The 23,054-nt window shown below is 50.9% G+C and overlaps 1 protein-coding gene and 1 pseudogene across 1 annotated transcript; both read right to left on the bottom strand.

The window, feature by feature from the left end:
- Positions 1–12,842: 12,842 nt before the first annotated feature.
- LOC127340466 (uncharacterized mitochondrial protein AtMg00810-like) lies at positions 12,843–13,202 on the bottom strand. Its single transcript, XM_051366209.1, has one exon. The coding sequence runs from the start codon at positions 13,200–13,202 to the stop codon at positions 12,843–12,845; it is 360 nt and encodes a 119-aa protein (XP_051222169.1).
- A 6,400-nt stretch (positions 13,203–19,602) lies between these two features.
- Positions 19,603–22,341, bottom strand: LOC127338932 (mixed-linked glucan synthase 2-like; annotated as a pseudogene).
- Positions 22,342–23,054: the final 713 nt, after the last annotated feature.

Raw genomic sequence — 23,054 nt, 5'->3', positions numbered from 1 at the left:
GAAAGGAAGGTAGTAGTAGTGATTGAAGGGTCAACGCGTATCAAACTTGCCACGTCATTGCCGCAAATCACACCAACCATCCAGTCATCAAACAATCTTTGCCGAATGTATTTTTCCCCCAAACTCGGCAAAGGTTTCGTCGTGTGCCAACTCGAAGCTGCCCATGCCGACCTCCACCCCCACCATATGTGCCTCTCATGTCTCCTCCGTGACAGTCCTCCACAATGGAGTGGGTGGTGAGAGCGCCATGGGCAGCCCCAAGCCAAGCCGACCCCACTAGAAATTGCGACGTTTATTGTTTCAAGCAATAAGAAACGTGTTGGGAAGATCCCGGTGTGTTGTCTTCTTCCTTTGTTGTCCCCGGCGCTTGGCTACATTTCTTCTTAATTTGATTCTAACCGATGTCATCCTCTGTCGGTCCGTCCGAGGCTTCCATCGAGAGGATGGACGACGGCGCAGGTGGTGCCCCCTGGCGGCTCGAGTGAAGTTGGGGCCTGGCACGCAGGTCAAGCAGGGTGATCTTCTCCAAGGCGGCACGAGTGGAACCTTTGTTGATCAAATTTATGGTCAAACTTTTTTCTTGAAATACGTATCAGCCTAATAAACCGGTACCGAGGTAATATAATTTGTCGCCCCCATTCATCCGATCTCTCTCACCGTCAGCGAGACAAAATAAATGGGAGAGGGATTAGCACCGAGGCAAAAACAAAAGCCTCATGTATATGCAAATAATTAATTCTCCATTTGGAAACCCATAGAATCAGAGTGTGCCGTCAAGATGGAATCTCTAATGACCAATATAAAAAGAAGCCTAGTAAACCTTAGGAGTTGAAGAGAACATCACCGTTGGATGGTTAGGAGGGTAGTGGCACCCCCAACCCTCCAGAGTTCAAGTCCCGGATTTGACACTTTGGTGTCTCATAAAGACGGAATATTATTCAATGGGAGGTGACGTTCCCGTTGACAGCGAGGCGCCTGTGGTGACTTCGTCAATCTGAAGACCCGCCGGATCAAATCTTCGACGCAGTCTCTCGAAGGTGCTCCTAGGGATAGGGTGTGCGTGTGCGCTCATAGGGGTGAGTGTGTGCACGTATGTGTGAGCATCTTTGATTGTATTGTGTTTCGCAAAAAAATTCAAAATTTATTTGTTTTTGTCTAAGGAAGGTAGAGATGATAATCGTAGTCATATATGAAAATGGTCTCAATATTTCTTAGTAATATCAATTCCTAAACTTCTCATAATTGATTTTCTAGTACCACCGATTAGGCAGTGACACTAGGCCCTCGTAATTGATTTTTGTGGGTGTAAATATTAATTCTCTATCCCTGTTGCTTTGTTTTCTCAACTTGCACACCCACGTTCTTTTTTAAGGGGAAGTAGATATATGATAAAGTTTGAAAGTTGTTTCAATCTATTTTAAGCAGGCCATCTACATTACAGCCTCCGGCCAATATACCAAAGCTGTGAGAACCAAGGAAAGCTAGGTAAACTATGACTAACTAATTTCTATGTATGACGTATATCTTCCTAAGAATTTGTGGTCGATGAGGCCTCCCATCACCTCGCATCACCTTGCGCCCTCACAATGTTCACCATGTCATAGCATGAAATAATGACCCCGGTCCATGCTCTAGCATGAGGGAGCTATACCATCGGCACTGGTCATTGTCAACCGTGAGCCCAAAATTGCAGATCTACTCCATGTTTTTGATATTTAAATGTATCCATTGTACCGACATCACATAAAATCATGAGTTGTACTTCACCGGTAGGTTGGCCCCACGATACCTTTTAGCTAGTCGATCTCCATACTCTACATAGCATGATGAACATATATAATTCCATGTTAGCTAGTTTCGTTGAGGCTACGACACCAGCTGAAATTTTTGGAGTTTTCCCACCCTTCTTCATCATTTGGCTCCCAAATAGCCGCTCCGGTGTTTTCCCGCAAATTGTTTTTTGGCACTGGTGACATGTGTATGCCATATCGGGTATTCACCATTACTACCCTGTTACAAAGTCCAGGACAGAATAACCGAATGCCCATGAAGAAAACTACATAAAGTTGAAGTCGAAGCCCAATGAATTATATACAATAGGAAAGATATGCCCATATCGGGTAAACCCACACAGAACAATGTAATCGACCTCGAGGTGGACTCTGAGACCTAGCCAATAATATAAGGGCTAGGATGAGCCACCGAGAGAGGAGGGAGACAACTCGCGACATACTTGTAAGCCTAGTTTCTTGATAATACGATCTCGGCGACAAACACCCTCGATTTCACTTTTCGTTGGATGCCTTCTCCCGGATTTTGATGACTTTAGCTGGGGGGGGGGGGGGGGGGGAGAGGGGGGAGGGGGTGGATCTGGGGATTGGAGGCTTCGATTTCCACGTTGGAACACGAGGAACTTTTTGCCGATCAGAACTGATCTACTCGATTCCGATGGTAGAAACATCGACGGCGGCAACTATGATATCAACATCGCCTACCGGTTCGGTTCCGCCAGCAAGGAGCGCTCGGATCCGACGACGCGGAGCAACGTCGACTCCGCCGCAAGCTTAGGAGATCTCGCTAATCTACTCGACGACGTCTCTTCCGACTCCTGCAGCAGTGCATCTTCGGGTCGAACCCCGAGGACCACGTGCTCGAAGGACATCATCAACAACCGGCGCGATGATGAAGACAACGTGGACTCCGGAATCAGGAAAGTTTACTCGTACTCCAATTTTTGCACTAATCAGATCTACTTAACACGTCCTCATGTGTGTATGGTTAACATAACTCAAGTCGAAGGAGAAGTCAAAGATGCATCCGATGATGATGAGTACGATGAACACGGGAATCCAAGATTAGATCCCACTCGCATCGCCAGGGATGTACAACATGAAATACCAAAATGGATGTTCACATCCAACTTTTTGGACCGGAGATTGCATGGGTTTATATATAACGTTTTGGGAGGGGCGTAGCTACTTCACACGGGCTCCAGTCTAGGCGAATAAGATGTCGTTGGAAAGCTCCAGTCTAGTCTCGGAATTTATTTCAATTAATGCCTCCTGAAGATTTATTAGGAAAAGAAAAAAGAAATATTCCTCAGGTTGTCCGAGCCGTGATGTGGTTTCCAAATCGCGTCGGCCATTTGGTCCATGATTACGCCTACCAACTCTCCATATCTACTAGTAGGCCGGTAATATTGATACTCCCTCTCTCACAGTTGATTAGGTGTGCGCGTACCCATCGCAAATTTGATCAAGTTAGTATTAGTTATATATTATAAAAATTATATCATTAGAAAGTTTAGATGTTCTATTTTTTAATGATTTTTTTTGATAAAGGGAATATATTAATATCAAAACGATACCAATTACACCCAGCCTCTGCAACAACACACCACCCTAATGACACTACGGATGCACACAGCCAAAAAAAGGAAAAGAAAACTAAGAAACAAAAGTCCCGCTACAGCATCTCAGACCTAACAACAACAATACATCCACCTCCAAGACAACACCTGAAATACGAACTCTCCAAAAACGATGCCTCCAAGAAGGGAACAATGCTCAAAACACCGTCGTCACCCGATCAGAGATCTTAGGTTTTCACCCTGAAGATAGTCCTCGCTCTCAAAACAATGCCTCCAACAAGGTCATTGCCAGGCACAACCAGTTAAAGCTAGACCTTGGGTTTTCGCCCTGAAAGGTAGGACTCTGAACTTCACCTATGTTGTCGCCCCCACTTTCATACCGCTGATGTGAAGCCCGGAACACCATGCAAGTTTCTCAACAGCGTGGAGACTTGAACCTCCCTTAGCTAGTCCTCCCCTCCGACCTACATGAAATTCTCTTCTTCCGACTTTCATCATGGATCCATAGTCACTTGATGTCAACACAGAAAAAGAGCTTCGCGCTGCTCCCTCCAGAACCAATCGGTCGGAATAAAAGCATGGGTGCGCACGAACAATACCACCGATCTAGCAAACTACAGGAAAAAAGCACTGTTACATTCGCCGGCGGATCCTTCCGGAACTCAACACACCGGCCAGATCACGAGTCCAGGCCTTCGGTAGGTCTTCCTCTTCATGCAAGAGAGGCCCTAGGACCGCCGCCTTTATACAGGTCGGACCCCCACGTCGGCGACCATCCCGGGCTGGCCACTCCAACCCTCCACCGGCGACACCGTCGCCGACTTCCATGCTCCTCCAACACGCCTCCGGAACGCGGTGATAGATCGATAGATCCACCACCACCAACCGCAGGCCGACCCTCTCCGGCGAAGAAGAGGGCCACCTCCACCATCATACCCAAGGTTGCAGCCCCGGGCGACCTTATGTTGCGGAAGAAGCCCGAGATCGCCTCCACTCACCGGCGAGAGGCGCGGGGGGGGGGAGGGGGGGGAGGGGATGGCGCAGGCCATGGCCTGGCCGCCGCCCACCACCAGCCCTTGCCGTTGTGCTGCGGGGGAGAGCCTATGGGAGGGGGGTCCGCAGCGCAGAGCCACCGCCGCCCATCACCCGCGCCGGCCGATCCACCGTATGCGTCGAGGAGGAGATCCCGTCCGCCGTCACCCACGTCGACGAGGAAGCCCCCGCCACTTTTCTAATGATATAATTTTTGTATTAAATAATTAAATTATATAGGTCAAATTGCGACCTAGGGATACGTGGAAGACTAGTAAACTGAGACACAGAGAGTACCAGTATGTGCCAGTAGTAAATGCAAGGGTGAATCCATGTTGACCTCCTTGCCGCCAAAACCATGCACACGATTTGACTCGTTCCAAAAGCAAAGATATTAGATGTGGGCTGGTTTGGCTCGCGGAAGCAGGCTACATGAAAACATCCTACGAAGGACGGAACAACTAGAAAAACCAGCTCTCCATCTGCATATCAGCTAGCTAGCAACTCAGATACACAACACACCACAATGGGACTTGTTCATTTCTTAATTATCGAGGTTACAATACGACCGTCGAATCGCACCGCTGCTGCACATTCCTGAGGATGGCCGCGTCGCCGTCGCGACCGTTGGGAGCGAACGCGAGGTACCCGCTCGGCGGGACCCCCTGGCGCCTCCAGGGCCAGCATCGCGCCGCCGCCGAACACTGTGTTCACCATTGGCGGCAGCCGCGTGATCGCCGTGCACGTGTCCACCAACGTCGGGACGCCACCCACCGGCACAATGTAGAACGCCGGCACTTTCCACGTCGTCAGCAGCCTCGTGGTCGCGAACCCCGACGCGGTGCTCGGCGCGCCAGCGTCAGGTGCCCCACGGAGGTCTCTTTGGGCGGGAGGCAGTAGGAGAAGACACCTGCGACTTGAGGGACATGGACTGCCGACCGAGCGCTAGGAGGTCGTCGATGCCGGCGAACAGCCCCGTCTGTGCGTAGCCGCTGTAGAAGAGGAACTTCTCCGGCACCGTTGTTGTCCTGGAGCAGATAATACTTGACGGAAGCAATGAGCCGACAAATGTTCCATTAGCGCTTGTATGTGGCCCGTCTCCTCGCGCGATTGTACTCAAGAAAACCAGAGATGGAGACATGTTTTGGTGCTGTGTTCAACCGACAGCTTTTCTCATATCTTTCTCCTCCTTTTATTCTCGAAGAGATCGATCGTGTCTGTCTTTTTTTTTAGAAACACGGTATAATTGCAGACGCTCTGTCCCACGTCGGAGCAAAACGGACGCAGCGTACAGATCGGATCAACGACTTAAACAACGATCCTATATATTTAGAACCTGGAAAGTAGCTGACTCGTTAACTGGCTAACTGAAGAAAAACGACGCCTATAACTGAAACTCTAACACCTGACAGAGACTAGATTAGCAGACATTCTACAGCACACCATGACGGAAGATTTCGTTGGTTAGCAACAAATTGGTACGCTGATGGACGCCTCCCCTGCATCATCGTGTCGTGGCTGCTCCGAGGCCGAGCTACACGCCGAAATCTCCTCCCCTGCATCCCCCGCCTCAGGCACGTACTAGCGCACGGATCAAATTAAAGGAAAGGCCGACGCGAGGAGAAGCTGGCTCCCAGCGACCGATTCCCCTCCACTCCACCTTCTGCGTTCTCGATCCGTGCCCACTCTGCAATTTTATGGACGACGAGACCTTCAGCGTCACGCCCACGCGCCTCAGCCTGGACGACGACGAGTCTCATGTTCACCAAGCAAGAGTTTCACACTCAGATTCAGCCATAAAAGTTGTCTGGATTTAGTGTCAACACTAAGGATTTACTGTCAAGTAATTTGTCAACACTGAGGATTTACTGTCAAGTAATTTGTCAACACTGAGGATTTACTGTCCAGAATTATCAAAAAGAAAAACTCTGGTTCTTTTAAAAAGAAAATTGATTATATCCTTTATAGCCTCAGCCTGCGGGGGAAATGGTCGGCCGGGCGTGTGATGTTTTCCGGTGGGACAGAAATCATCATGGATGCACGAGCGGGAAACATGAGACACCGAGGGCTGGCATCATCCACGACACACGCGAAGCCGGCGATGCGTTTGGCGCCGTCCCATCACCATTAGAGGCAGCGCATTAATCCTTGGCAGTGGGCGGGGGAGGGCAACATGCATCGGGACACTGGACGCACCACCCGACTAAAACCGGCGGCGACCTATATATATGTCCGTGCCCGACTCAAATGGACCGAAACATGCCTCTTTGTCAAACCTGACATCATGTTGCATGCATGTTACTAGCTAGTAGCTAGTCGCCAACATGGAGCTACTAGCCATCGCACATTAGTTAGTCGTCTTGATTAATTGAGAGGAAACTAGCCCTCCATTAGTTAGGAGTTTCCAAGAGATGATTTGTTCAGCGTAAATAATTTTATTTTGCCATCAATCTCCGCCGATTAGGCAATGACACTAGACCCCCGTGATTGATTTAATGTCAGCGTAAATGTTTTTTGTTTTTGAGAATATGTCAGCGGAAATGTTAATTAACTATCCCTGGTCAGTTGCTTCGTTCGCTCAACTTGCTTGTGTTTTCTAACCCACGTGCTTTCTTTAAGGGGAATGGAGATATAATTAAGTTTGAAAGTTGCTTCAATCTATTTTAATCAGACCATCTACATTACAGCCTCTGTCAAATATCGAAGCGACATAACTAAACTATGACTAACTACTTTCTATGTACGACTTATCTTCCTAACATTTTGTTGTTAATGTGGCCTCTCGTCACCTCGCACCACTTTCCTCCCTTATAGTGTTCGCCATCTCATAACATGAAATAAAAGACCCCTGGTTCATGCTCCTAGCGAGATGAAGCTATACCATCGGCACTGATCATTGCCTAACTGTGAGCCCAAAATTTTAAATCTACTCCGATCCGTTTGAGATTTATATGTTATCGTTGTGCCGAAATCACATAAAAGCATGAGCCGCATTTCATTGCTAGGTTGGCCCCATCATACCTCTTAGCCAGTCGATCTCCATACTATACATAGCATGGTGAACGGGATTCCATGTATATAATGAGGCTAGGCTCCTCGATTGTACAAATATTTCATTATTGTTAGCCGGTTCCATTGAGGCTACGACTCCATCTGAAGTTTTGGAGTTTTCCCGCCATTTTTCTTCATTTGGCTCCTAAAGAGCTGCTCCGGTGTTTCCACAGTGGTAGGGCGAGGGGCTCCAGCTCCGGCTTTAGGACGACCGGTTCCGGCTTTGTCTCCTTCTCCAACTTGGGCCGATGAAGGAAGAGGTGCCCCAGTGGCTGCCTTGGAATCGCGAATCGGGCATGAGCGGCGGGAGGAGGAGGACCTGGATGTTTAGCCGCCCATCGATGGGGCGGCTGGAATTGGCGGCATGGTCGTCGACGCTTGTTCCGATGAAGGTAGGATGGTGCAGATGTATATTAGTACCTCCTCGAAATCCCACCCCCTCACCACCTCCACCACTCGTGCCGTTTCATTTGTCCAGGCTAGTACGTACGAGGCATTGACGAGGGCCTGCCTCTCTGTCGCTCGATGGCAAAGGTGGGGTCAGAGCGGTCGTCATCGAAGAGCGTGGCAACGCATTGGTAGATAAAAAACTAGGGCGAGTTGCCAGTGGGCTAACCAGACGCGTATGAGTTCAGAAGCACGTGAGGGCGAGAGTGAACGAGGCATGCCTTCTTCTAGCTAGTGCAGGTAAGAAATTGCACGGATGGCTTGGTGGAGTGATAATGCGAGAATTATGTAGAGAGAGAAACGAGGGGGTGCATGCTACGTTGCAATAAATGTATGCACGAGCCTAGTCCTTTTTTTCCACCCGTCGTGTTCCAAATAGTTTAACCAGCAGATTATTATATTCAATCTTTGTTTACCCGGTCTAGCGGATGGAGACAACAAGGCCCAGGACAAAGCCCAGACAACCGCATGCAGCAACGGCCTATGTTCTACCCAGCACAAAATTGCACAGTAGATGAGGAAAGGAGCTGAGGAGAGAATTTTTAGTCCCACATCGGCTAGAGGTGAAAGTTGAGAGAACCTTATAAGGGCAATTCTTGTACGTATGTAAAATGCTACAAACACACATAGGGCTGCGGTACATATAGCGCGTGCGCTCGCGTGAATATTCGCGACTTAAGACTTTGGACGCTTGGCGACGGCGCTATAATCTATCCTTTTTTTAATTTTGATAGAAAATATACCTTTTTTAATATCCGACCTCGAGTATCCTACTTTTTTTTTTATCTGTCGAGTATCCTACTTTGGTCCTGATTATCATTAATCACATTATTATGTACACCAACGTTGGTACACTTGATTAGTTGCCGGTTAACTGTTTCTGCATATTTGGCTTCATAGTGACTTTTTTTTTGTAGATCTTTGGCTTCATAATGTTGTGCACTGCAAATCACTTTCCTAATATTTTTTCTAGATCATCACTGAATATGTTTGCAACTAGGGCCTGCCTCTCTATCGCTCGATGGCAAAGGTGGATGCATGTCAACTTCCTTGCTAGGCTGAAAGGGGGCACCACCTGTGTTGAGCTCGTCCCAAAGTACTTCTTTGCGGAACTGAGATCGAATTCGAATAAGAAGGGCTTCTCATGCGTCTCCTGCGTTAAGTTGGACCCAGGTGTGTTGGTTTTCAGAAGTCCTCCTTCTGAATAGTGATTCATTCATAGGCATTTTGTTTTTTTGACGCTGGCTTCTTTGGTGCAGCTGATTCTGAAACAGCACCTGTTCGCGGTTGTGAGATTTGCCGAAGCTGGATCTTCCATCCTGCCGCTGGAGGACACCGAGGTGCTCTGACTCCGCGTTCTGCTGACGGTGACAATAAAGAGGAAAACTCCGCTCTTAAAACGGCCAAGGCCCTCTTTGATGCGTGGATCTGCAAGATGCAGCAATAGTGGTGCTTCTCTGAAGTCACATATGTCTGTGAGGAGGTGCTCAATAAACAGCGAATGGTGAAAAGATTTCGTGTCATTATTTTCATCAGTGGCAATGTTGCAATTTGTACATATAGCCCAGAATTTTATTCGTGTTGTTTCACAAAGACCTTGTAATTATGGTGATCAAGAGTCAAGACCTGGCCGATTTGGCCTGCACCTTGATGTGCATGGTGGAGTTGTAGTGCACGAGCTCCGGCTGCAGCGTCTGCATCGACAACACCTCCGACTGCAGGTAGCAGAACCCGTCGCCGGCGTCGGGGCCGTAGTAGAACTGCGCCGCCGCGCACTTGCAGTCGTCCAGGCATGCCTTCTTGCACGCCTCCTCGCTCACCCTCTCCACGGCCCGCATGCTCGTGGCGTGGTCGTTGAAGTACCCCGTGTCCCGCAGCGACACCAGCCGGTGCTGCGTGCCCTGCCGCCGTGACGAGCCGCACGACGTCGCCGGCGTTGCTGCTGGGACGCAGCCGCGGTTGGGCCTCCGGAAGTCCACCGGGCGGAAGTTGGCCGCGTCGGGGCAGCTGCACTGCGCGTCCGTGCACACGCCGTACGCGCCGCAGACCGTCGGGTACGAGCACCCGTCGTCCGGGAAGAGGCGCAGCACGTCGAACACCGGCGCCCAGCCCTGTGCGTTGGAGAGCCGTAGTAGAACTGCGCCGACCCGTCAACGCCCTTATTCCGCTCCTGGCTTGGAGTATGCCGCGTAGGCGCCGGCAGCCTTCTCGAAGCCGAGGTGCGTGGTAGTAACGCTGCGGTTGGGAAGGCAATTTGGTCCGCGTCACTCGCCCGGCCTTCACCTGCCAGGCTGTTAAATCTGCACGGCTCCTTTTAAATCTCTTCGCATTCTAGACTAGGATACATAGATTTCCAGTTAGCATTGCCACTCAACTGCGCTTATATTGACAAAATTATGTGGCCCATTCTTTCATGGTAAACATAAAAAGAAAAGAGCTATCTTCACCTGTCAAATATGAAAGCTTGCACTGTTACTTCATCAGATGTTATTTCATCAGATGGTCAGTGCAGCAACTCTGAAGTATTCATGATTGGTTGGGTTGTTCAGTTTCTCAAAGGATTTTAAAATTATCACAAAACCTTCAGATTTCCTATAAAATCTAGCTTGCTACCCAATCATTTTGAGGTACAACCTTAAAAGGAGACATCAACGATTGATCAAGTTGTCCATTCATTATTTGACAGTGATCATGCTCTCCCTTCTATCACTCTTTTCTCAGTTGCAAGGTGCAAGTAATCCATTTTAACGCAGGCATTACATCCTTGGATGCCGAGGGAGCAGATGACCACCAGAGGAAGTAAAAAGGAAAAATGGGAGTGTAGCTGGCAAGTTACATCCTTGCTTTTTTTTTTTGTATGTATCGATGATGTATTGTGTCAAGTCTTAACGTGTCCGATACCAAGTTTTTTATTATACAATATATTGGTCACAACTTGTCAACTTGCACATGAGCAGTGTGTATTTTTTTATTACATTTTATACATTTTTACTCTGAATTATCTGTCATCTACCTCACATCTGGCTAGCCTCCTGTGGTACCAAAATAATGAGGTTTGTTCCTACATACGACGTACTCCTGCCATCCCAAATTAATTGACTCAACTTTATCTAAGATATAACGGAGTCAATTAATTTGGGACAAAGGGAACATGTCTTTCTGATGCTCCTAGATACTGGATATGGATAAGAAAATGCATTGGCCTGATACATTTTAGCATGAAACTAGATTTGATGGACATCAACGGTCAGGCTCAGGATTTCAAACTTGCAACTGGATGGTATAAAATCTGCTAGGAGCGAGATTAGTCCATGATTGGAGTGCCACTGTACGGTGAGGAGGCGCCCCATGGGGCGCCCCAGCCTCTAGTTCGTGTCATTCCACAAAGACCTTGTAATTATAGTGATCAAGAGTCAAGACCTGGCCGATTTGGCCTGCACCTTGATGTGCATGGTGGAGTTGTAGTGCACGACCTCCGGCTGCAGCGTCTGCATCGACAACACCTCCGACTGCAGGTAGCAGAACCCGTCGCCGGCGTCGGGGCCGTAGTAGAACTGCGCCGCCGCGCACGCGCAGTCGTCCAGGCATGCCTTCTTGCACGCCTGCTCGCTCACCCTCTCCACGGCCCGCATGCTCGTGACGTGGTCGTTGAAGTACCCCGTGTCCCGCAGCGACACCAGCCGGTGCTGCGTGCCCTGCCGTGGTGCGGCAGGGCCGCGTCCATGTTGGCCCAGGTCGCCGGCACGCTCGCCGTTGGGTAGTCGAACGGCTGCGCGCGGACACCACCGCCGGCGAGTAGGAGGCAGCAGCAGAGCGCGACGGCGCCGACGATCATTGCGGTAGCACGCCGCATTGTGGTGATCTTGATCCTTGGACTTACGATATTCGATCGTGGTTGGTGCACTAGCTAAGGCGTGTACGTGGGATCGGATGTACATAGATCGTGTCGCCGCGAGCACGTTCGTGATCGTGGTTGGCCTGGATCCGCAGCAGTAGCATGGCGCCGCCGCCACTGTCACCGCCGCTGGTTCATGACTGGTCAGCGAGCGCGTCATCGTCTTGCCGGTGGTGGGCAGATTCTTTGAGCTAAGCTAGGCAGCTCATCCGTGGTGGATTTTTCTCCTCTTCTAGAGCTCGTCAATGCCTAGTTTCTTTTCATCAGTTCGGACTTTTTAGTTGTTGTAGAAGAGTTATTGAAGATTGCACTGCACCAATAGGACCGGCTGCTCATATATATATATAGGCGGACACATGTACAATTACAGGTACAACCCTGAAAAAACACGGGGACCTATACCTATACAATATGTTACTCAACACCCCCCACAGTCGAAGGGTCGGCACCGACACATAGACTGGAGCGAAACTCCGAAAACGTCGTGGACGACAATCCCTTCGTCATGATATCGGCAAACTGCTGAGATGTCGGTACGTGAAGAACTCGAACGCGACGGAGGGCAACTTGCTCACGAACGAAGTGGATGTCTAACTCGATGTGCTTGGTGCGCCGATGATGAACGGGGTTGGCGGAGAGGTAGACGGCCGACACGTTGTCGCAGAAGACCAACGTAGCCTTGTCAACAGGACAAGAGAGCTCGAACAGAAGCTGGCGAAGCCACGTGCACTCGGCCACAGCGTTGGCCACAATGCGGTACTCAGCCTCAGCACTGGAGCGAGACACGGTGGGCTGCCTCTTGGAGGACCAAGAGACAAGCGACGAGCCGAGGTAGATGCAGTAACCGCTGGTGGAGCGCCGCGTGTCCGGGCATCCCGCCCAGTCCGCGTCCGAGTAGGCGACGAGGTCGGTCGACGTCGAAGGCGAAGCATGCAACGACAAGCCGTAGCCAATGGTACCACAGACGTAGTGTAGAATCCGCTTCACCGCAGCCCAATGAGCATCCCGAGGAGCATGCATATGCAAGCACACCTGCTGCACATCGTACTAGAGCTCCGGGCGCGTCAACGTCAAGTACTGGAGAGCACCGATGATGGAGCGGTAGAACAGCGCGTCGGACGCCAGCGACCCATCACTGGCGGAGAGCTTGGCCTTCGTGTCGACAGGAGTAAGTGCAGGGTTGCAGTTAAGCATCCCTGCACGCTCGAGAAGCTCGTGGGTGTACTTCCGCTGATGAAGGAAGAACCCGTCCACACGCCGGACAACCTCGATGCCGAGGAAGTAGTGGAGCGGGCCAAGGTCCTTCAGCGCGAACTCAGCGCGAAGACTGTCGGTGAGCTGTCGAAGAAGCCCAGCAGTGGAGGCCGTCAGGATGATGTCGTCGACGTACAGCAGTAGGTAGGCCATGTCGTTGCCGGTCCGGTAGACGAATAGCGACGCATCCGAACGCGTGGAGCGGAAGCCAAGCTGATGCAGGAAGCCGGAGATGCGCTGGTACCAGGCGCGGGGCGCCTACTTCAGTCCATACAAGGACCGAGAGAGCAAGCACACGTCATCGGGGCGCTCGGTGTCGACAAAGCCGATGGGCTGCTGACAGTACACCCGCTCCTGCAAATGGCCATGGAGGAAGGCGTTGGAGACGTCCATCTGGTGCACGGGCCACGCGCGAGAGGCGGCAAGGTGCAACACCGTGCGGATCGTGTCCGGTTTGACAACCGGGGCAAACGTATCCGTGAAGTCGACGCCATCGCGTTGCCGAAAGCCGCGCACGACCCAGCGCGCCTTGTAGCGCTCAAGAGTACCGTCGGAACCGAGCTTGTGCTTGAAGACCCATTTGCCGGTGATGACGTTGGCGCGAGGGGGCCGGGGAACCAGCTCCCAGGTCCGGTTGCGCTGCAGCGCGTCGTACTCCTCCTGCATGGCAGCGCGCTAATGTGGGTCATGCACTCATATCTCGTAATTGTTGGACTCAAGTTATTCTTGATAAGCATATTATCTTTATCTTGGTTGTGTTCTAAATGATATAGAGGGAGTAAGGATTCCATGTTTGTGCATATTGTATTCAATTGCAAACACTATAAATTATGCACGAACCTTGGGGAGCTTCCTTATTTTATTCAAAGCACTATATATCTCTTATCATGATATCTTTGTTTGTCCAAATTGGATCTTTTATTGCTTGCTTTATTTGTGAAAACTTTCTCCATCATGTGATTCTTATGCAATCTTTGATCCTCAATATAGTTTGACTTCCTTCAAGTATTCATCATTGGATATGTGCATTTGATTCCACTCAAATTATGAGAAGTGCACACTTTGGGGAGGAACTCACATTATATTGGCCTTCTAAAATTTTCACCCATTTTGACAATCGATGCCAATGGGGGAGAAGTTTAGAGGGTTTAAGGGAATGGTTTTATACTTAAGTTTGGTTCGTGCTTAAGTGTTTTGCCTCTCATGCATTCCATATTGGTATGTCTTGCATGGTTGTATATATATAGTGTAAATTGTCCCAAAGGTTAATCTTGACAATGTATGCAATGAATTCATGTTCATCACACGTGCATACATTGTGGGGGAGTTTGCTCTATATATATTGGTTCTACTCACATCCCTTGCATTAGTTGTAGTTGTGTGAGTAGAGTTGATTTTGATATGGGATAGTAGCTTTGTGTTACTTGACCATATCAAATACAACCTCTTGTATACAACTTATTCTCGGATAAGTTGTGTACTTGTCTCTAATATTCATTATATAAACCCTCTTATTGTGTTTGTCATCAATTGCCAAAATGGGGGAGATTGTAAGGGTATATTGCCCCTATGTGTGGTTTTGGTAATTAACGACAACCCCTATGGACTAATGTTTTCATTGAGTTTATATGAAGGAATATTCCATAGGTACTACTTGTATTCATGTGTTGGATTCAAGTATGGATGCCATGAAGATAAAGATACACCTTGTGTATTGGCATCAAGATCATCGATTTGAAGATATATATGTGATATGATCAAGAAGAAGAAATAAAGATGGAGTTCTTATGTGGAACTCAATATTAGTCATACTCTATCTTACGTGATAAGAAATGCATGATCAAGATCTTGAGAGCTTGATTCCAAGTGAAGAATTCTTTATACATCTCAAGATAGTATGATAGAGTATGAGAAGATATAAGGTTGAGTCGGGCAAGTTCAAGATGAGCATCTCAAGTGAATCACATGCTTGAAGCTTGCCGTCCATTTGGTGATAATGGACATGTGAACATGTGCATCAATAGAGCTTTCCCATCATGATGTATGGGGGAACATTTGTGAGTCTACACGAAGCGACGATAATCAAGTGAGGCATTTCGGTTTGAGTGGAGCGTGAAGAGCTATCATCAAGATCAAGCGGGATGCGCAAGGCAAAGGTATGGCCTTGCTAGGTTTTTCTTTTACCGGTCTCAAGGTGGTTGTTGGGAGACCGGATTATAGGATAGATAGCAGCACTATCAAGAGGGGCTTTCGGTTGGGTAACTTGATCACATCGTCGCAGGGAGCTCAATCCTTTGCATACTTTGCATATCCTTATTTCTTCTTGGTGTTTCTCTGTGTGAGGTTCTTGAGCTTGTTTCTAGCTTTACAACAAGCCCAAGTTCATCGAAAATGGAATCCGCATGCATCTTCTATTACGTTTTCGAGTTTGGACGTCTTCACCGTTTCTTAACGGTGGGAGACTCCCTCTCTAAAATCATCTAAAATGTTCTGTGAGGAGTCTCCATATTTCCAGTTTTTTTTGGGGTTTTATTGGTCGTTATCTTTCCAACAAAATTGGTTTCATGTCAATCGGAATTCGGGAGCATTAGTTATTAAAGAAAAAGGGAAAAGAGTAAAAGAAGAAAAAGAAAAGAAAAAGAAAAAAGGGGGGCTGCCGGCCGGCCGACCGGCCTGACCGGCCCACACGTCGGCCCACCCGGCCGAAACCGGCCCGGGCGCTGATGCCGACCGGGCGGCATACTGTGGCGCCCCCGAGCCGGTCCGGCCCAGGTGCCGGTCGCCGACCGGCCCACCTGACGGCAACCCCGGCCTAGCCGGACGCCCCGCCGGCCCGCGCACCCTGAGCGCCCGCGCTATCTGCCGCCTCCCCCCGGCTCGCTCCCGTCCCGACCGGCCTGTGGCCCGGTCCGGCCGGACTGGTGACCGGCCTGGCCGGCTCCAGGTCCGGTCGGCCGGCCTGTGCGCCGACTGGAGCGTTTTTCCTGCGCGTCTTGACTTGTCTTTTTCCCCCAACGGTTTTATTTGCTCCCTAGCTATAAATATCCCTTCTTCCACCTTGAGCAAATCAGTTCTTCCCCTTCTTCACCTCCATTGTTGCTATTTGAAGAACTTGCTTCCCCCCTTGATTCCTCCCATGATTCTTGCCCATTCTTGAGGATTTGAGAGAGGAGATCTAGATCTACAATCCCCACCAATCATTTTCTCCTCTAAGTGAGGGGAACTCTTGGGATCTAGATCTTGGAGTCTTTCGTTGACTTTCCCCATTGTTCTTCCTCTCGAATCTCATCCTAGCATTCGTTGTTTGGGTGGGATTTGAGTGTGAAGGACTTGAACACCTCTAGTGTTCTTGCTTTGCATCATTGCATAGTGTTGAGCGCTCCACCACGATTAGTTCGAGTGAGAGACCGTGAGCTTGTTACTCTTGGAGGGAGACGTCCTAGTTGGCTTGGTTGGTGCCCCGGTGATCTCTTCGTGGAAGATTGTGAAGGGGCCCGGGTTTCTCCTTCGTGGAGCTTGTGAAGTGGTTGTGGAGCTTGCCATCTCCGGAGCGGAGGAAAAGCTAACCATAAGGAAAGGGTCATTATCCTTCGTGGGTGTGGTTCGGAGAATAGGGTGAGCCTTCATGGCGCGGGGAATCCTTCGTGGGACCTCTACTCCTCCAAACGTGACGTACCTTTTGCAAAGGAAGGGAACACGGGAATACATCCTCGTCTCCGCGTGCCTCGGTTATTTCTATACCCGAGCTCTCTTTCCTTGTGATAGCCATCGTGCTTGAAGTACATATATCTTGCTATCACTTGTGCTACATATATCTTGTGCCTATCTTGCTTAGCTCTAGTTGCTATTGTTACACTTAGTTGAGCTTAGCATATTTAGGGTTTGTGCTTGTAGACTAAACGTTAGTTTAATTCCGCATTCTTACAAGACAAATCCGCAAGAGTTTTTAATTGCCTATTCACCCCCCCTCTAGGCGACATCTCGATCTTTCACTCCTGCGTTGGCTTCTTCATCGATGCCGATGGTTTGTACTCCGTGTTGGCATTCAATGCCTCGACATTTTTAAGTGCGGCATTCGACGTGTGGTCACCGCCAATCTTCTCCCGCAAGCATCTCGCATCCGCAACATCCTCATCGTGTAGCCAGGATGCCTCACCGCCTAGCCACCACGCACTCTATATTGAGCTGCAATGGCTTCGAGCCCGAGCCTTTCGACATCTTCACCCTCGACCTCGACGAAGCGGAAATGGCGGAGTCCATCCTCCGGGGCGCGCAATTTGAGGCTGACGCGGAACGTGAAGTGGCCGAGGAGGAGCAGGAGCACGTGGCCGATCCGAAAGCAGATGTCGGTACTCGAGTCTTGCCGGCTAGCAGAGCACCAGGCCCAGAGAGGGTAGATTTTCTCTAGGCCGCAGAGCACCGATCCTGCCAGCAGATAAAGAGGATCGGGACTAAATTAAGACAACAAAGTCACGCGTAAAGGGCAAGACCTCGTTAATAGTACCCTTCGCACATAGCCGAAGTGCATCGAGAAAGGATCAAAGCTAGTCTGTCGATGCCAATGCAATTGGGCTGAAAGGAAACCGGTGCTCCATGAAGATGCCCCAAGAGGGTAACAACACCCACGCCATTGTCACCCCATAACTTGGACCCATGGACCTGCTCCTACCAACAAACAAGACTACCATAGCACGATGTGGACGCTGCGCGCCACTACTGCAACACCGCCAACACAAGAACTTCCTACCACCTGCTCGTGACCATCCACATGGCCAAAGAGAAGACCACCAGCACCACCACAACATCACTCGCATGGGAGCCATCCACACAGTCTGCCTTCTAGAGCCATCCACACAGTCTGCCTTCTAGAGCCACCACCCCGGCATCCACGATCTTGAAGCTCCAGAGCGGTAGGTGTTGCCATGACAATTTGCGGAATTGAAGGAGGAGTCGGTGCTAGACCTAGGCCTGCCTAGCCTAGATCCAGATGGCACGCAAGAGGTAGGGTTGTGACGGGCCCCACATAGTTGCCGCTAAGGATGGTAATAGGTAAGGCTGGACGTACGGGCCGTGGCTCGGCCCGAGTTGAGCTCGGCCCGCAGAAGAGGCAGACCGAGCCGAGCCCAGTTTTCCGGACCGTCACGGGCTTTTAGCTCAGTAGGCTCGGCTCGGGCCGGCCCGAAAGCTCGCCATTTTTTCCGAATTAAGAGGGAGGAGGTGAACTGGGCTACTTTCTGGGTTCTGGCCCGTTACCGTGATTGCATCGATCGACTAGGTCATGCCACGTCTCGTTCCTAAGGATGGCAATTTTACCCACGGGTACGCGTACCCGCGGGTACCGTACCCGCATGGGCAGGGTATGGGTACACTTTCATGCCCATGGGTAGTACCCATACCCTACCCGTTAAGTCATGGGTAGAGCATGGGTATATCTTTGTACCCGCGGGTATACCCATACCCTGCCCGTTTATTGTCAATTTCTTACGTGGACACGTCTACTTTTGTTTACTTATGAGTTACTATATGAGAATGGGATTTTCATATTTTTTTAATTGTTATGTACTAAAGTACTTGTTATCGAGTTGAGATAATTCATTTTTTAATCGAATTTGTTATTGATAAATGTCAAATTGCGAGTGATTTGTGTACAATTTAACCTACCCACTGGGTATCCAATGAGTACGGGTACCCACCGGGTATGGGTATGGGTAAAATTTTATACCCATGGGCACGGGTATGGGTAGAAGTTTGTACCCATCGACTATATGGGTATGGGTATGGTATTGCTCTACCCTGCCCATTGCCATCCTTGCTCGTTCCTGTGCTTTGACCATCCCTAACCCACGCAGAACCTCACGCGTCGCCGCCGCCGCAGATCGAACAGTCGATGGTTCTGCTCAAGGTCGCTGCCTCCTAGTATACTCATCCTAGTCGCGAGCCTCTCCGCCGCGGACACCACCGGCCGCCGCCGCCAAGGTATAGGACGCCCTCGCACATGGAGCCGAGCTCCAGCGCCCACACCGCCAGTCACCATAGCTCCCTCGCGTCTTCTCCGTCCCCGCTCGAGGCTTCTCACTCCCGCTACATCGTCCAGGCTTCTCACTCCCGCTGCATCGTCCTGCTCCGGCGTGCTGCTCGTCATGCCGTCTCCGCGCGTGCTGGTGCTTCTCATCGCTGCTGGATAAGGTAGGCCCACATGGCAGTGGCACATCCATGCTCGGCTCTCGAGCTGCTCCGAGCTGCACCGAGTTTGTGTGAAGCTCGGGCCGAGCCTCCTTTTCCGGCTCGTGGGACAAACGAGCCAGCCTGAGCCGAGCCATTTTGCAGCGAGCTAAAGTGCGGCTCGCACCGAGCCGAGCTCGAGCTGGCTCCACGTGTCCAGCCTTAGTAATAGGTAGGGTATTTTACATCATCCGTTGGAGTTGTCTGACGTGATGAGGAAGTGAGAGTCAAGACTTATCCGCCTCACCCTTCATTTCGATAGAATTCATAATTTGAGCTCAACAATCTTCTCTCTCCCTCCGAATGTGAAGACATGAACACACACATGGTCGGCACATGCTAAATGAAAAAATTAGTTACAAAGTCACAATTATTGGACTGATCAGTGTGCATACTACTACTACTACTAGTAGTAGTAAGATGAGGCGTGCGTGTATACCCGCCAGATGGAAGATGCTTTGCCAAGAGAAGCTGCAACTTGTGACCAATGTGATGGGTGGGCGTGAAGCGTGAAATACACGACGCCGACGGTGGCAACAGACAACACGAGCAGGAGGAACAGGGTGACGGGTCTCTTCCCCCATGGCCCCATGATCCCGAGCGCAAACGGGTAGAGTAGCAGGAGCATCCAAACGTTCAAAACCGTGCCGAGCAGCACGTACAGCGCCGGGTCCGTGGAAAAACCCCATGTCGCCGCCTTGCCTATCGCCGTTCCGACGGCCGCGACGTCGACGACGAGAACGACGATGGTCGGGATGAGCAGCGGCACCCACCGCACGGTGTGCAGGTCGGCGAACCTGTCGCTGGAGCAGGCCTCTGTCCGCTTGGAGGTGAGCCTGAAGGATATCCCCTTCCCGGTGACGAGCTTCTTGGCCATGTACAACACCGCCGTCGGGTACGCGGCCGTGGCAGCCGTGGTGTAGAACTGCTCGTTGCGGCACCAGTCGAGCACCGTTATCCCCGCCCACTTCACCTCGAGCATGCCGGTCAGGTGGTGCATCGCCAAGACGGCGACGACGAATGTAATGTAGGTGCCGTACGGTTCCTGGATGTAGAGCTGCTCGGAGAAGAGAGACATCACCGGGAAGAGGCTGTAGGCGAGGACGAGGAGTGTCGTGATCGGGTAGGTCGCGAGGTTGAAGTAGGCGACGCGTTGCAGAGGGTGGAGGTGGCGGCCGGCGGCGAGAGGGTTGCTGTGGGAGAAGAACATCTCGAGGGAGCCGCCGGACCAGCGGAACACCTGGTAGAGGCGCTCGGTGAGGTTGATGGGAGCCGTCCCGCGGAACGCGGCCGGCTCCATGGAGCAGTACATGGAGCGCCACCCCTGGCTGTGCATCCGGAATCCGGTCACGAGGTCCTCCGTCACGACGTTGTACACCCAGCCGACGCCTCTCCCCCATGAGCTCCCCTCCTCATAGGCGCACGTCGTGAGCAAGGTAGCCAGTTGCTCGTCTGGAGGTGGAGGCGTCGTCGAGTTTCCGACGGATTTGACGAGTGCTGCTTCCTCCTCATGTGCAGGCGGCTCCATGCCGTGGAGCGCGAGACGACGGAACATGGTGCCGGTGCCGAGGCAGCACGGGCCTTGGAGGCCGTTGAAGCCAACCATGGTGCCGTCGTACATGACACGGTTGTGGTTGTTGTAGCGGTCCGTGGGGTCGACATCGTCGAAGCGCTGCGGGAACTGGACGAAGGCGGTGCTCCGGCCGTCGCGGGGGTCGAGCATGAAGCACACGGCGGCGCGGAGGGCTCCCGAGTTGCTGATGTAGTGGTCGCAGTCGAGGTTGGCGACGAAGGGCGCGTTGGAGAGCAGCGCCGAGACGCGGAGCATCGCGTTTAGCGCGCCTGCCTTCTTCTGGGAGTTGTGGCCGGGGCTCTTCTCCCGGGAGATGTACACAAGCATAGGGAGCCTCATGTCAAGGTTCCCATGCCAAATGCAGCATCTTCTCCCTGTTGTTGTTGCTCAATGGAGCTTGGCCGGTTCAGTATCACCTGTGTCAAGATAACCTGAACATAAGTAACCAGTAGTATGATCCAACAGACTACAACTATAGTAAAAAGGAATACCTTAACAATTCCAGCATGTTGCCCTCTTCGATGGTTCTCAGCTTCCTCGATCCATGTACCCGGCCACTGCGTCCCGTCGGCCATCCAGGTCACGCGTACACCATCTGCTTGCATTTGTTTACTCGAATTATACGCCTCAGATCTTGTGCGAATCTTGCTGGAGAGGGAGTCTATTCTAACCTTGAACTCATCATACTCTCTACGCACACGTCTATGGTCACTCATGAACTCCCCGGCCATACTCCCGGTGTACGGCTGCGTTTTCATATCAAAGTACTTCTCCGGGCACCTCGGCTCCACGCCATGCTTCCGGCAAAACGGGACCCACGGCGCCGCGAAATCGGCGGCCTGAACCGTTGCCTCGTAGTGCACCAAGGAGCCACCGTCGTCGGAGAGGTAGCAGGCGTGCCTGTCGGCGGGGTAGTCGGTGGCGAGGATGGAGAGGATGGTGTTGACGGTGAGCAGGACGGGTTCGTCCACGGGGTCGACGGTGGTGACGAAGACATCGATGCCCGGAAGGCTGGCCTCACCGTGCTGGTCCGCCAGGGCGGCCAGGTCCGGGACGCGTTTGGTGGGGTTCAGCTTGGAGAGCCGGTTGATGAGCCAGCTGATGCCGAACCAGGCGTCCCCGACCATGGACATGGCCCAGAGGCACACCCCGTCGTGGTTCCGGTGCTCTACCCGCCACGCGAAGAAGGCGACGACGGCCACCATTCGCAGGAAAATCAACAACCTGTCGCGAAATCATCAGTCTCGTGCGTGCTCACAAGTGCAATCCTCGAAGTACTAGAAACAGGTAGCGGTTAGAATGGCGTGGAGATCTACCTGTAAGGATGCAGGATGCTGCCTTTCACCTTCATTGTTCGGAAGAGCAATGGCCGGATGCCATCGCCGGAGGTGTCTTCTTCGTCGGCGGGGATCCACACGTCCGCCGCTGCGCTCTCGCCGTTCGCAACGGCGTTGAATCTGCCACCCAATGCCGCGGCCATCTTGTGAGCCATTTTAATTATCTTGGGGGGCTGATCCGGCCACGAGGTGGTTACGTACCAACTACCAAGTGAGGTTTATATAGGAAGGCCAGGGCACCTTCCAACGGATAGAAATTGGGATTCTCGACACATATCTATATCTTTCTTGTGACTAAGTTGTATTCGGCGTTTTTTCTAATCATTTGGCAGCACTACCTCCGTTCTAAGGAATGAGCGGCACGCCTATTCTAAGACCAACTTTGACCACAAAAATTAAGCAATAAAATTTTAATTATATTATATGTAATTAGTATCATTGAATTCGTATTGAAAAGCACTTTCTAAATTATGCTAATTTTATATAAAAAAATCTTTATATATTTAAAGTAATTTTTAGTCAACCAAAAATAAGTAAACCGAAAATGCCTTATTCCTTGAATCGGATGGAGTACCGACTAGGCATATGTGCCTCCCCCAAATGCATCACATGCAAACCTGGCTAACATGCCGGGCTTTGACGTGAAAACCCGTAGCATGCAAAAAAAACCATTATTGGCCCGTCCCGTGGCATGGAACGCGTGCCAGCTCGAAAAAATTGCGGTAATACTAATACTATGCCCCGCACGCTAATGAAATCTACCTTGACCGCGACCCATTAACGAAATGCTGAGGGCTCCTTGTTCCGGTTTTGGGGGGCTAGACCTAGGCCTACCTAGCCTAGATCCTTAGCGGGCGATGACATAGTTGCCGC

The sequence above is a fragment of the Lolium perenne genome, chromosome 3, assembly GCF_019359855.2.
Source record: "Lolium perenne isolate Kyuss_39 chromosome 3, Kyuss_2.0, whole genome shotgun sequence".
In the NCBI taxonomy this organism is placed as follows: Eukaryota; Viridiplantae; Streptophyta; class Magnoliopsida; order Poales; family Poaceae; genus Lolium; species Lolium perenne.
Note: the sequence above shows the minus strand (reverse complement) of the source record. Positions and strands in the feature narration are given on the sequence as shown.

What these genes read in the sequence shown, in the direction of transcription:
- LOC127340466 (XM_051366209.1), bottom strand. Translation starts at nt 13,202, where the DNA reads ATGGCCTACCTACTGCTGTACGTCGACGACATCATCCTGACGGCCTCC.